The sequence below is a fragment of the Nannospalax galili genome, unplaced genomic scaffold (genome assembly GCF_000622305.1).
Source record: "Nannospalax galili isolate Female #2095 unplaced genomic scaffold, S.galili_v1.0 scaffold591, whole genome shotgun sequence".
NCBI lineage: Eukaryota > Metazoa > Chordata > Mammalia > Rodentia > Spalacidae > Nannospalax > Nannospalax galili.
Genome location: NW_008330926.1, coordinates 2115155 through 2130033, shown reverse-complemented (window position 1 = coordinate 2130033; position 14879 = coordinate 2115155). Strand labels below are relative to the sequence as shown.

The following is a 14879-nucleotide window of genomic DNA, read 5'->3' as shown; positions in this document are numbered from 1 at the left end:
GCCCTCTGGCAGGGGCTTCGAGGGTCTCCACACACCTGGAGCCTGTCTGGCTTCTTCTTTCCCATACTTTTCTGTTTTGGACATCACCTTGCTCTGCTTGACCCTTCCCAAATGACTTGGCCCTGGGAGGAAAGCTGTCACACATACGGAATGTGGTCCACAGATGAAATGATGGCAATGAAGAACTTATTGGTCAGGGCGAGGAGGTTGCGCAGGGAGATGTCTAATCGTCTCTGGACCTCAGAGTGGCTCAGAGCCTGTTCAGGGGTGGCATCATATGGGAGATGGCTGTGGGCAGAAAGACAAGGGAAAGCTGGCATCCCTTCCTGTTGTCTCCCTTCCTAGGGACTCTTCTCTAACTCCAGGGACTCCTATAGACAGGCTCAGGACAGACTAGTGTGCCAAGAGAAAAGGCCAGAGAAAAAGCCCAAGCTCAGAGAGGACTGGAGCAGTGCAAGTACACAGAGCAGAGGAAGGACTTATGTACTATGGAGTAACTGGAAAAGGGCAGGAAGGAGTGCAAGACCCAAAAGCAGACACCAAGGTTCTGCCATCAAATTGTCCTTGGCAGCTGGGGTAACAGAAGGCTGGGGCTCATATTCCCCTCCCCTAAAGCTGCTTATGTCATCCAGTGATATCAGCAGAGCAACAGCCCTTCTCCATGCTGGACTTCCCTAGTACCTATAAACCTGCAAAATGCCCCAACCTGCAAGACCAACTGATTTCTCCTACTACTTATTTGCCTATTCATCTATAAATCTGAGTATTTGTTAATGCCCCTAACAATAAAGAGCCTAGATCCCAACTCCTAACAAATGTGGCACATGATTGGCAATTAAGCACATTTGTTTATTTTTGCTCATCTTCAGTGAAGCCCATCAGGTCTGCAGCCATTTACATCTATGTTATGTTAATAACCAGGGGTCTGGAAGGTCCCTTGACTTAGGCCTATACAGTTGGTGTCATCTCTGAATAAGTCAGCATGCTCCTTTGTATGTGACCTTCAAACACACCCAGGCTTCCTAACAGAGCCCACTTGGAGCCTGATCAAAGAGAGTCTTCCCCTCCTGTCAAATCACCTGCGTTGCCCAGTCTGCGCCTCCATCTGGTTGATCCAGCTCTTATAGATGTGGATAGGGTCTGTGTGGATGCTGAGTGTCCTGTCCTCCAGCACATCCTGGATGACCTTGCCCAGGATCTCTTTCAGGGCACTCTGTCCCCGCCCATTTCGGTAGAATCTCACCACCAGCCTCACCACTGTGGGGTTGCCTGTGATCATGTCCTGGGGCTGTTCCACCTTTGACCTGTGGTTCAAGAGGTTACTGGCTTCATGCCTTAAAGGAGGACATAGCTGATTTTCTGTTTTGAGATTTTTAGCTGTTCAAAGCCTACTCTAGTGTCCCTACCCTGAGGAAGGTCCTGGTATCTGGGTGTCATCATCTCTGCTAACATGTCGGCCCATATCCTCCCACTACTGCCCAGAGGTGTCCTATTCTCTACAAGAGTAAGAACAAAGGAGCCTTCTGATGTGCCATTCAAATCCCTCCTGCTTCTGTGTCAGAAAAACCTACTTGATTTCCTCTTGGAGTGCAGTCTTGAATAGCTGTAGCAAAAGGTAGGCCTCTCGGCGGTTAGAGGCATAGTTGTATAGACTGAAAATTACCGCCTCCATGAATTTGGTGGTTCTGTTCTGTGGCATCTGAAAGATCAGCTTGGCCAGATAGATGGGCTGAGTCTGCAAGAGATTGGGGAGACAGGGCTGGTGATGCTCTTGGAGAGCTAGCAATCAGATTGGGCATTTCACAGCAAAGGTTTTCCTGAAGGGAACTCGGAGTGAAGAAAGGATCACCTTCTTGGGGCACTGGAAATATTCACACAGAAGCAGCTGTCTCCCTGGGACAGGGTATCAGAATGATGGGAGAGGATGCCTTGCATGGGGAAAGGCATAAAGCAGGACTCAAGCTCAGGATGTGACAGAGACTTCTTAGAAAGCCCTCTGCTTACCTGTAGCAGGTAGAAGAGGTGCTGGTAAGCTTCTAGCTTCTGTCGTTTCTCTCTGCTCAGAGACTTTAATCCCTTCTGCTTGTCTAGAATCATCATGTCTGACAGCTGATCCTTATTCTTCTTGGTCAGCTTCTTGCAGTGGGAGACTGCTTCCTGCCAGGAATGGCATGTGGGTGTGGTGGCAATGCAACTGGTCCAGGCCAGTACCAGGCATGGAGCATATGGTCCAGACTTGGTATCTAGGAAGGCTGTAGTTGAAGGACTCACAAGAGAAGGCTACTGCTACTGCTTGTACTCCATCTGGCACCTCTGCTCTCACAGACCAGTCTCCAAAGAGCTCTGACTCATCAGGCAGAACCACTGTGCCTAGTTAGAGTTTTGCTACTATTTCTTTTTCTTTTTTAAAAAATTATTTTATCATTTTAATTTAATTTATATGTATGAGTGTATTGTCTGCATGTGCGTAAGTGCACCTATGTCATGCAATACCAGTGGAGGTCAGAAGGCATTGGATCCCCTGGAACTGGAGTTACAGACGGCCGTTAGCTGTCATGTGGATGCTGGGAATTGAACCCAGGTCCTCTGCAAGAGCAGTCAGTACTCTTAACCGCTGAGCCATCTCTCCAGCCCCTTTGCTACTATTTCTTATTAGACTGATCTTCAAATGTGGGGTGGTCATCACCAAATCACCAGCTGGTTGCTGTATATCTGAATGTAATTTACAGTTAAAGGAGCTTTCATATCTGTCTCTGCACTCAGCCTGGGGAGGTAGACACTTATCCTTCCAGCTTGCTAAAGAGGAAACCAACTTTAAGGTTAACTGATCACCTACAGCCCTTTTACTAGGAGTCAGCAGAGCCAGGCAGCCCCATTCTACTTGCAAGGCTCCTTCTGTATCACACACATCTCAACCAATAGCTGACCACAAGGACAGATGGCCATCAGCACAGGACCTGAGCCAGGTGGTAAACCACACATTTGAAATGATGGAATTACCAATTGGAAAATGGTCAGCACTCCCTTCCAGAAGCAGCTGGGTTGGGCGAGGGGTGGCCCAGGGAACCTCTCACCTGCAGTGTGATCCGGTTCTTTACCAGTAGGCCAATCTTGATGTCCATGAGGTTGAGGTCCTGCTCCAGCTGCTGATTGGACCTGATCTTCCTGACTACTTCTTCCTGGAGCTTTAGCAGCTCTGCCTCGGTGGAGAAGTCCTCCTGACTCTGGTTCAAGAGGTGGGCGAATCTGCGCACCACACTGAGGGGAGGGTGGCATGCATGTACTAACAAGAGAGGAGGCATGTATTAGGCAGGTTTTACCCAGGCACCTCTTAGTACCTGCCCCATCAATGTCATGTCCCTCTGCCCCATGCTCCAACCCTAGTCTCTTCCAACTGCCAGGTCTATGCCATTTCTATCATACACTTGGACAACAAAGCTGTTCTCTGCTCCAGATATACTGCCCACTTGGCTTTTCCAGATACCCCCTTATCAAAGCCAGGGCCCCAGCTCTTCCTGATGTTCCTAGAAGCCCTACTTGCAGGGCTCCAGTCCTTCCTGATGTTCCTAGAAGTCCTCCTTGCAAGGACCCAGCTCTTGTTGAAGTTTCTAGAAGCCCTCCTTGTTCCTGCCTACTTGGCCATCCCCACCAGTCAGCCACCACTTAGCCTGGCCAGCTTCATGTAGCACTTATGCGTAGTGTCTGGGATTGGGGTGGGGCACAGGTAGCCAGGGCAGTTAATTTTATAATAGAGAGGTCAGAGTTAAATGGAGAGTTGGTATTTGAGAAAAAACAAAAATTTTAAAAAGCAAACTAAAATAGAAAAACAACAGAAGTCTCTGAGCTAAGGTTAACAAAAAAATAACACATATACTACAGAATAGACAGTGTTGCTAGTGTCTTGTTTTGGTTCAGTGTTGTTGTGGCAGTCTTGCTATGTAGTCCAGGCTAGCTTTGAACTTAGGATCCTCTGGCTTTGCCTCCCAAATGCTGGCTTATGGGCAGGTGCTACCAGGCTTGGGTCAGACACTGTAACCATTCATCTTATTGATGAACTTAGAAAGGAACAGAGAGGGTAGGTAACTTGCCCTAGGTTATGCAGCTAATAATGAATGAAGCAGTCAAATTTGGAGGGCAAATCTAGGAAGGGGCGTAGGCAAATGAGCCACTGTTAGGTGTTGCTTTGAGACAGGCAAGCAGGGAGACTCTCTGGGGAAACAAAGGTGGGCCCACTACTACCAGAGAGCAAAGAGATACTTTCAGAGGCTGTGAGGCCCTCCTACCTACTATCTGCAGAAGAGGAGAGAAAAGGTAGCAGTAGCTGCCCAGAGGAGCCGGAAGCACAGCACACCTAGACTTGTAGGACAAGAATAAGAGAGGCCTAGAAAGGCCTCCCACAGGCTGGGAAGAGGACTTTATTGGTAAAGTACTTGCTGCACAAGCATTAGGACCTGAGTTTGGATTCCCCGCATCATGTGAAAAGCCAGGCATGAAGGCATATGTCTGTATTCTTAGGCTGGGAAACAGAGTTAGGAGGATCCTGGTGGCTTGCTGGCTGGAAGGCCTAGCCAATCAGTGAGTTCCACATTCAATGAGAGACCTTATCTCAAAAAATAAGGTAGAGAGCAGTAGAGGAGGATATCTCCTCACATGCACACAGATGTGCATACACCATATGCACACAGATACACCAAAGAGCATTCTTAAAACTTTACATGTGTGCCCAACTATGGGAAACACAGGGCAAGAAGCTGATCCCCCCACTTCCCTACCTCTCAGTGCTTTTTACCTTCCCCAGCAGGCAGAAAGACCACAGGCCTTGCCAGGCCTTGTGTGTCTGGACCCCAGAGGCCAGGGAGTGAGAGCCTGAACCAGAGCAGAGGGCCAAGCTGGAAGGCTGGATGCCGAGGGAGGGGATGCTAAGCCTGGTCAGAGAGTGTTTAGTTAGAGGAGTCCTGACTATGAGAAGGTATTGGGAGGTGGAGATGCCACACCTCCCCAGATAACTATGCATTCCCATGAGGGATACCTATACCTGCCTGGCTCTGGGGTTTCTGTCTCCCCAGCATACCTAACCTCCTGTAGTCATCACGGGCTTTCCTGGCTCGGAAGAATGCCTGGATCTTCACAACAGAGTTAACCTGCCACAAACACAAGAGAACAGGGTAGTTTCCCAGCTTGCTCTGCTCTGGGTAAGGGTTGGCACAATGAGGCAACACTCACATTCTGTTGGAAGTAGTGCAGTCGCCTGAGATATTGTCTTCGGGCTGCCCACATTCGGGTCCAGGCCTGGATCTGAGAGAAAAGAAAGACCTTGCTTCAGAACACCAAGCTGGAGAACCCCCTCAGACCCGAGCCAATTCAGCCAACTCCAGGGTCCCAAGAAGGTGAGAGGAGATAAAATCACCCCAAGGCTCCCTCAAGAGAAAGAAACCACTCAAACCACTATAGCTACCTTGATTACGGTATCCAGGTTTGCCTTAAAATATTGCAGTCGATCCTGGTAAGCCTTCCGCTGTCTATAGCCCCGCCAATGAGCCTGTTAAGCAGAAGATGGAACTCTAGAAGATCTCCTTGGGCCCGAGGACTGTGGGAACAGCCTTGTTCTAGGCACTCAGAGGAGGGTAGAGATAGGTGAAATTGCACTGTTCTCAACTTTATGGAAAAGACTAAGACTCTCCACTCTAATACCTCTTCATGGAAGCTTCATTAGAGAATGTACTGTCTTCCATATATTCATCTCCTATCCAATGCCTACCTTTTACATGTGCATAGGCTGTGGATGGAAAGCAGTCAGGAGTGGCAAAGGGCTACATGGTAGTGTGTATAGGCACAGAGCTGTATGCAATAATTTTTCTGTTTTTATTTTGGCACTAGGAGTTGAATCTAGGGTAGAGCAAGTACTCTAACCTTGAGCTACTTCTCTGGTTCTAATGCTTTTATGACACCATCCAGCTTCTGAAACTGGCTCTCAGCAAATCTTCCCACCAAGGTCCTCAGAACAACCTGTGAGTCTCATAGCCTTTCCTCATTCTCATCTGCTACAAAGGGGCTAGCTGACATCAGTCTACAAATACCCTGTCTTCTGAGAAGCCTCTTCTCTTCCCCCAAAAGTCTGTGTAAGATTAACTTTCTTTAAAGATTTATTTTTATTATTTTTAGTTATGTGAATGCATATGTATGTGTGTACAAGTGTGTGCAGGTGCCTGCAGAGACCAGAGGTGGAGTTCCAGGTAGTTGTGAGCTGCTTGATGTAGGTGCTGAGAACTAAACTCGAGTCTTCTGCAAAAAGAGTGTGTACTTTTAACCCCTGAGCCACCTTACCAATCCAAGATTAACTTTCTTAAAATACTACTTCCAGGGTCTCTCAAGATATTTCACCTCCTAAAATATGCTTTATGAGTTCTACCTGCCATCTTCTGAGCACTACCTTATTCATTGAAATCCAGTCTTTTGGGGCCCAAGCTAAATATCTAGTGTGCAGGTACTAGAAGCCACTCTAAGATTGAAATTGCTGTAGTTTGATGAAATTTAAGAGCATCCTTTCATTGAGTCTGGTGGCCTATAATCCCAGCTACAGAACAGGCTCATGCAGGAAGATTCCAAGTTCAAGGCCAGTCTGGGCTACAGTGAGTTCAAGGCTAGTCCGGGCAACTCAGTGAGGCTGTTTCAAAATAAAAAATAAAAGAGGGCTGGGTTTTTTTTTTTTAAAAAAAAAAAGAGGGTGAGATGTATCTTAGCAGTAAATCAAATCTCCAGGTTCAATACTCAAACCAAAAGAAAACAACCATCCTTTCAAAGCTGGTTATGGTGGTAAATGTCTAAAATCCCAGTACTCAGGAGACTCAGACCAGAAGCATTGAGAGTGCCAGGCTAGCCTACCAAAACAAACCCAGAGAAAATCACCCTTTCACTCAATTGTCCTACCACCCTTCCCAAAGCCAGTTCTTCCAAATTGGTTTCCTCCTACAGCTGTCAGAACAGTATGTCCTTAGTGGAGTTGGAGGCCAGGAAACTCCATTCCCACATCTGCTCTCCACATTGCTTCTTCCATTCCAGGCTCTGATGATGCAGCCTCAAGAAGTGCTGCAGGAGGCAGAGGGTCTGAGACTATGTACTCTAACACCTCTTCATGGAAACTCAACTATGAGATGTACACCCAAGAGCTCTTAGTAAAGTACAGATGCTCACCAGCTTCATCACACCATGCCCTTCCATATACAACACCTCTACCCCCACTCTGTCAGCCCCTAAAAGACTCTTCCCTAAAAACATGCATCTCAAGCCAGTAAGATGGCTCAGTGGGTAGAAGTGCTGGTTACCAAGCCCAACAACCTGAGTTCAATCTTCAGGAACCCACATGGTAGGAGAGAACTGACTCCTGAAAGCTGCCCTCTGACTTCCACACTTGCACCATGGCACAAGCATGCCCATATACACACTTACATACACATATACAAATAAATGTAAAAAACCCCAAAATCAAAACATGCCCCCTAATCTGGATTATGTTCAGAATCTCACTAGAATTCTAGCTATGGTCAGAGCTTTCAGAGAGGGTAAAATCTCTGGATACCCAGGCTACTTCATTTCTGAGTTTTACTGAGACAAGTGGTCTGAGGCACTGAGTTGCCTGTATGTGGTCCAAGGCCAGAACCCACAGAGCTCCAGTCTGAGGGACAAACACTCCTGTGACTCCATCTCTACTCCCATTGTCAGTGACTTTTTATCACTTTAGTGAGAAATCCCAGTCTGGAATCAGGAGGGTGAGTCCCTGTGATCCAGACCCTCCATGCAGACTACTGAGTTCTGGAACTAAGGCCCTGACACCAATATTCAATAAAGCTTTGCCAAGGGAGCCTGTGGCACACTCAGTGTCACACACAACTTCCTACTCAATCTTCCTGTCAACGCACTAGGCAAGTACCCTCCTTACAGAGGAGTACAAGGTCATAACCAGAAAGCAGTAGGGCCAGGAGGCAAACTCCAACTTCAGAGCCTGAGCTTTCAGTTACTACCTGCAGGCTTAGGTCATGACCAAGGGCATCTGCCAGTCCCCAGCTCCACGTTTCTCCCTTAAGTTCCTCTGGTATTATCTTTGTGTCCTTCCTGTCACATTTAATGTCAACCATACTCAAGTTCTTGCAAAGTGAGGAACATAACTGCTCACTGTGAATCTCACATGATCTTCCAACCTTGCCCTGTGCACTGGGGCATGCTTTGCAGGTACTGGGCACCAGAGAGGCTTATTAAACAAAGTATCTTTACACTGACAGCATCCCTGTAAGGCTCTCTAGAGCATACCCGCCAGGGCAAAGTTCCCCTTATTCCCAGCTCACAAAGTGCCCTGGCTACCTTCCTAGGTAGTTTCCTGCCCCAGTCACTTGCTGACCAGCCTTAGAGGCCCCATGGGCCATGCACAGGTTGGAGGAACTGAATAAAAGAGCCACTGGTAAGGATCACATGCATATCGCAGCCATCTTTCAGTGAGGGGCAGACTCCCTTTCTGCCAGTCCCTCCTCACAACCCCTGATCCAGAAAAAGCATCTTCCTGGTATTAGAATTTTACTTCATTCTTCCCTGGGACAGTGATAATGAAGCCAATAGCCAGTGCTTAGATCGCTCTTACAGAAACACTAGGCATCTTATTAAACCCTCTGAACTACCTTGTAAAGTGGTGCTAGGGTTACCTCCATTGTTTGGAGGAAACTGAGGCACAAAGAGAAAGGGTAGTTTGAGTTACACAGCTAACAGGTCAGGAAGCCAATAGTCTTGGCTCCAGAGCCCTCACCCTTCACCACTACTGTCCAGAGGTCTAAGGATTACCCAACTACTCCCCAGGGATGGGAAGGAGGGTAGACACCCTGCATCTCTGATCTGCCTAGGCATGCAGAGAACCAGAGCTGCCACCTGGATCTTGATGACTGCTGGAAGCCAGGTCCTCAGGAAATGAGACTGCTCAGCAAACTTCTGGCGAACAAGGAAGCCACGAAGGTGGGCCTGGAGCTGGATGACAAAGTTGACATTGGCCTTCCAGAGCAGCTGGCGGTCATGGACAGTGGTGATCTTGGTGATGACTGACTGTAGAGGCAGTAGTCCTTTTGTGGGTAAGAGCCTCTCCCCACACACCATCCTCCACCCTGGCAAGAGCTCTGCCAACCTGGATCTCCTCTCGAGTCAGGTGGGAGGTATTGAGGCGGCAGTTTGGAGGCTGCTCCCAGGTCCCCTGGAAGGTCTGCAGATGGAAGTAGTAGGCGGTGCCATCCTTCATATCATGTTTAACCCAGAAAGCCGTGTCCCCTGAACAGAAACCAAGTAAGCAGAAAAGGCTCAGAGGAGGTGAAAGGCAGCTGGGACAGGCAGCAGAGAACAAGGTCAGGCCATTACCAGGTTGTCGCTTCTTTGCCACTGCATCTTCTAGGGCCTGCTGGTAGCTGTTGGCACAGTTGGGAACGACCCCTCGGAGGGCCACGGTGGGGTTCCTCAGCACCCGCTCTGTCTGGGCTGCCTTGCCCTCCTTGATGGCCTGATTGATAGCTGCCACACCGAGGGCCACTGGTAGGCACAGGAGAGAGAAGTCAACCTTTCTGGAGTCCCTCCCATAGACCCTGTCTTGTTCAGTGGGGCAGGATTCAGAGAGGGACACAAAATCACTCTGTGAAATGGAGGGGTAAGGCGTGTCTAGGATGGACAGATACACATGGTAAGCTGTAGCAAGCAGCCGTACTGGCAAGAAGAGGTAGGCTCCTGTGGGAGGCAGGGTGGGACGAGGCTGGCATGGAGCCTGTACCATGGACTTTCTATAGCTTCTGCTAGGGGCACTGTAAAAATGAAAGCATTCTATTCAGAAACTTCAAAGTAGGATCTGAGAACCTTGGGATAGTTTCTTAGAAGAGTAAAATATAAGAAATGAAGATGACTGATGTACCACCAGTTTTCTAGCCCTCACAGACCCAGAGATCAATACCCTGTATATGCAACCCCACACACCTGATCGGCTTGACCTAACACTGCCTGTTTCCCCTAACTCCCACTCAAGACTATCTAACCAGAGCTAATTATTGGAGCCCAAATTCAAGCTACCAGTGGAAATGGGATGAGTTTTTGGCACTCACATGACTTTACAAGCTTGCCTTACAAGGGAAATGCCCACAGGAAGCCATAGGAAGAAGTAGCAGGTAGACTTTGGCAGGTAGACTTTGGGTTCTAAACTTTGAGTATTTCCTGCCCAGCCTTGTGCCAGGAAATCTACCCAGTGCTCTGATTCTGTCCTACCTCCCCATAGCTGAGGTAAGACAGGAGTGGGGGCCCCTGTTTGGGCTGCTATTGAGCCACACCGCTGCCCTCCCAGTGCCCCAGCCTGGTCTGTTTACTTCTCTGAGCCATGTTTGTGTCCTCATTGGCCCTGACCACTCCCTGGCGGATCTCCTCCAGCCACAGCACAGCTCCAGGATCTCCTGTCACCTAGCAAATTGCAGAAGATGGAAAAAGACAAGATCCCATGTCTCTGGACTCTAACCTCCCCGCCCAGGGAAATCAAAGGGCAGGCAAACCCTGGAGTTGCAAGGGCAACTCTCCGCTCCCTCTTCCTGCCCAGTGGAGGCATGACCCTATGGTCCTCTTGGACAGTTGCCAGGCCCAGAAGGCTCTTTTCCTACTCTGCTTTCTGGTGTCCTAAGCATCAGCTCAGCTTGGCCACAGGAGTCTCCACAGTTCTTACTCCCTCAGTATCCAGATTCGTCTCGGCAGCTGCACTGCCTGCCCTTGTGCTATAGCCATGCCTAGGGACAGCCCACTCTGGAGGTCCACCTACCCAACCACCCTCCCATATCCTCCACCTCAGTTCACTCCTTCTTAGCTGAATCCTGACCCTGACCTGAATCTTTTCCTTGTTCCATATTTCTTGTCCCCACAAAGTAGTTGGTTTTTTTTTTTTGTTTTTCAGATTCGTCTCGGCAGCTGCACTGCCTGCCCTTGTGCTATAGCCATGCCTAGGGACAGCCCACTCTGGAGGTCCACCTACCCAACCACCCTCCCATATCCTCCACCTCAGTTCACTCCTTCTTAGCTGAATCCTGACCCTGACCTGAATCTTTTCCTTGTTCCATATTTCTTGTCCCCACAAAGTAGTTGGTTTTTTTTTTTTGTTTTTTTTTTTTGGTCTTTTTGAGACAGGGCCTCCTTGTAGCCCCAACTGGCCTGGAACTTACTATGTAGACCAGGCTGGCCTTGAGCTCACAAAGATCTACCTGCCTCTGCCTCCCGAGTGCACCACCACGCCCAACTCCCCAAAAGTAGTTGGAAGATTATGAGACAGGTCAATAAACCTGTTTGCCATGTGGTCGGCCTGAAGCCCAACCTGACTCCATCTACTCTCTTCTCATCAGGAATAGATTCTGTAAACTAACATTTTATTGAGCACCGACTATGTGCTAGGTACTGTCCATCCTTCCTCCCTTCCTTCCTCCCTCCCTTCCCTCTATTCTCCCTCTTTTTCTTTCTTCCTTTCCTTTCAGACAGGGTCTCTGTAACTCAAGACAGCCTCAAACTCAAAGCAATCCTCTGCCTTCCAGGTGCTGGGACTGCAAGTATGTGCTTCCAGGAACTGTTATGAAGACCTTTCTATGCATTAATATTTGAAAGGTGCAAAAAACAATGCTTGGTTTTGCTAATACTGTGATCTGATTACCTTACTCAAATCCAACAACTGTGAGCTAACAACTGTAAGCTCGTTCCTGTCACAAGTTTGTGTGGGAAAATGGCAGCAGGGAAATTAAATGATACTGTAGGGTAAGACTGAGAATGCAAACTCAGTATTTTGGCTTGGGGGCCCTAGTTTTCAACCCTGTTGTGCTGCCACATACTTGGAGTATGTCAGTTCAAATCCCTACCTCATTTGTCATCTCACTGAATTCTCACCAAGAGGTTCAAGGGACAGAGTACTCAGTGCTTTACAGATAAGTATGCATAGCCCAGAGACATCAAGAGATCGCTCAAGGTCAGGTGAATCCAGAAGATCAGAGTGGGGAATCCAGCCCAGCCTCTGATACCCAGGCCTCTTCTCTCCTCACATTGTCCAGGACCCTGGCAAAGAGGACCACACTTCCCCAATATCAACTAAATTCTGCCTGTGCCTTGCCTGGGGAAGAGTCTGTATCCATCAGTCTGGAGCAGTGCCAGGATGCATGCTGGCACATCTCTGTCCACAAGGCTGTTCCCCCTGCTCTAATTACCAACCCAGCCATTTCTAGCCTCACCTGGGCTTTCTGCCTCTTGGCTGCCACAAGGAGGAGATGATACCGAGGAGCAACAGGCAGGCTGATGTCCTCCAGGCCAGCTGCTGGAAGCAGCAGGGCGGACAGAGTCTTTTCAGGATGGCCCTGGTCCAGAGCCTCATTGATGAGGCTGATGGCAAGGACCTCTGAGGAAAGATCTGGATGAGAATGATAGGGGAAGGACTGGGCTGACAGGGGAACTAGAGGGTAAAAGCACTCACGGTCTGTCTCCTCTTGGACCTGGGCATTGACCTGGCTCACAGTAGCCTGCAGGTCATTCCAGCTCAGGAAGCCTCCATCAGTTTCCCGCAGCTCTCGCAGCTTCACCAGGGCATCAAAGTAACTGGCGGTGGGAAGGAGAGTAGTGTGAGTGGCATGAGCATGCGTCAGCTAGAAATGAGCATGCACCACTGACATATGGGAAAAACTTTGATTCTTCCCAAGGCCACAATTTACAGGGTCTCTTCTCCCCATCCAAGACTCTGCACATCATAACAAAAGTCTTGGGTAATACGAAGGGAAAGTGAACTTTCCCACGGCTACTTTGAATGGAGATTCTGCAGCAAGGACAAAGAGACGCGGTCACCTTGGCGGGTGCCAGCGCAGAGCAGGACTGGACCTACCGGCGTGGTCCGGCAGTGCGCTCAAACATTCCCCCCCCCCCCCCCCCCCCCCGCTTCCTTCCTCACTTGGAATAAAAGCCAAAGGTCCACATAAGCTGTTCTCCACTAGCCCATTCCTCTCCTGTCTCACTCTACTCACCACTCTGGCTTCCTGATGGCCTTTGTTTCTCATTTTTTTGAACACTGGGGGTTAAGGCTAGAGCCTCAAACATGCCATATAAACACTCTATCACTGAGTTATACCTCAAGCCCTTCCTAATGTTCTCTGGATGCACCTAAGATACTCCTCTGTTTCAGAGAGACTCGTGGCAATAACTCAGGCTCCTTAGGTTCCTCTCCAAATGACCCTCTTCCTTGTTAAAACAAAAAGATTATTATTTTTACTTTATGTATTTGAGTGTTTTGCCTGCAGGTATGTAAGTAACCTGTGTCGTGTGCAATGCCCATGGAGGTCAGAAGAGGGTGTTGGATCCCCTGAAACTTACAGATGGTTGCTAGCTGCCATGTGGGTGCTGGGAATCGAACCCAGGTCCTCTGCAAGAGCAGTCACTGCTCTTAACTGTCAAGCCATCTCTCCAGCCCCATGACCCTCTTCCTTAAGAGCCATCTATAAGCACACTATATGAACAGGAAAACTGGTCCATGCTCACCCTTTGGAACTGAACAGAACTGGGGCTTGGGTCCAAGAGTGGGCATCAGGCAGAAGGCTAGTTTCCAATGTTGGCCACATATCACTGTCCCCTTACTTCTGACATGCAGTTAAACCTTTGGCACTTACCGCTGAGCATTTTCTTCTTCCACCTGGGCCAGGCCAGAAGCAGGGTTCACTAGATTGTCCCAAAAGCCACAAGTGTCTCTAGCCTCCAGAGCACGATTAATCAGGATCACAGCTGAGAGCATCTCCACAGCCACAAAGAGCTCCTCCTGGACCAGTTCCTGTATAGGAAGGGAGTCGGGGGAAGGGCTGCTGGAATTAGCTTGCCTCAAGTTCTTCAACATCCATCTCCATTCCCAAACTCCAGAGCCTCCATTTACTCCCCAATACCACTCATATTCCACATTTGGGATGCATTCATTCACCAACACCTGGACTCATTCATTTACTAACACCATTCATAAACAATGCCTGGGATGCAGTCATTCACCAACACCACTTATACTCCACACCCAGGATGCTTTTATTCACCAATACAACTCATACTCAATACCTGGATTCATTCATTTACCAACACTATTCATACTTCATACCTGGGATGCCTTCATTCACCAACAACACTCATACTTCATACCTGGGGTTGTTTACTATGAACATAATTATGAGGACTTCACACACAGTATCATTTTAACTTTCATAACAAGTCAATGAAGTAGGTACTATTAATAGTCCCATTTCTCAGCTAAGCCCATAGTAATGGACCTGCCTGACTGCAGAGACCACACTCAACCTGTGACCTCTGTCAACAACCTTCTGGCCCCCACTTTACACCAGAAACTTCAAGAGACCGTAGTGATGCGTATATGTGATCCCAGCACTGAGGAGGCAGAAGATCCAGAGTTCAAGGCCATCCTCACACATATAGCAAGTTTATGGCTAGCCTGGGCTATGTGAGACCCTGTCTAAAAAGCCAGAAAGGAAAAAAACAAAAAAAAACTGTACAAGGTCCTGGCACAGAGACAAAGACCAAGTGGCTACCTCCATACTATGTTGTATACCATAATGCTCTGGCCCCATTCCCCACCTACTTCTCTTTCACCTCCTCTTAAAATACCTGCTTAGGCTGTTCCGTATGTATGTATGTATGTATGTACATATTTTTTTTTTTTTTTTTTTTTGAGACAGGGTTTCCCTGTAGCCTCAGCTGGCTATGTAGAACTCACTATGTAGACCAGGCTGGCCTTGAACTCACAGAGATCAGTGTGCCTCTGCCTCCCCAGTACTGGGATTAAAGGTGTGTGCCACCACACCCAGCAGCATCCTTTT

At 48.5% G+C, this 14879-nt stretch overlaps 1 protein-coding gene across 3 annotated transcripts in view; it reads right to left on the bottom strand.

The window, feature by feature from the left end:
- Positions 1–14879, bottom strand: part of Iqgap3 (IQ motif containing GTPase activating protein 3) — a 42195-nt gene that overhangs the window by 10777 nt on the left and 16539 nt on the right. For all 3 annotated transcript variants that reach the window (XM_008853549.3, XM_029556706.1, XM_029556718.1), the window contains 15 exons: positions 13677–13834; positions 12497–12618; positions 12258–12421; positions 10374–10464; positions 9388–9555; positions 9161–9300; positions 8911–9081; positions 5456–5539; positions 5224–5295; positions 5072–5141; positions 3075–3283; positions 2005–2157; positions 1572–1735; positions 1080–1304; positions 148–288 (listed from right to left, as the gene is read on the bottom strand). In XM_008853549.3, the coding sequence (XP_008851771.1) occupies positions 148–288; positions 1080–1304; positions 1572–1735; positions 2005–2157; positions 3075–3283; positions 5072–5141; positions 5224–5295; positions 5456–5539; positions 8911–9081; positions 9161–9300; positions 9388–9555; positions 10374–10464; positions 12258–12421; positions 12497–12618; positions 13677–13834 (2132 nt within the window). The remainder of the gene's footprint in view (positions 1–147; positions 289–1079; positions 1305–1571; positions 1736–2004; positions 2158–3074; positions 3284–5071; positions 5142–5223; positions 5296–5455; positions 5540–8910; positions 9082–9160; positions 9301–9387; positions 9556–10373; positions 10465–12257; positions 12422–12496; positions 12619–13676; positions 13835–14879) is intronic.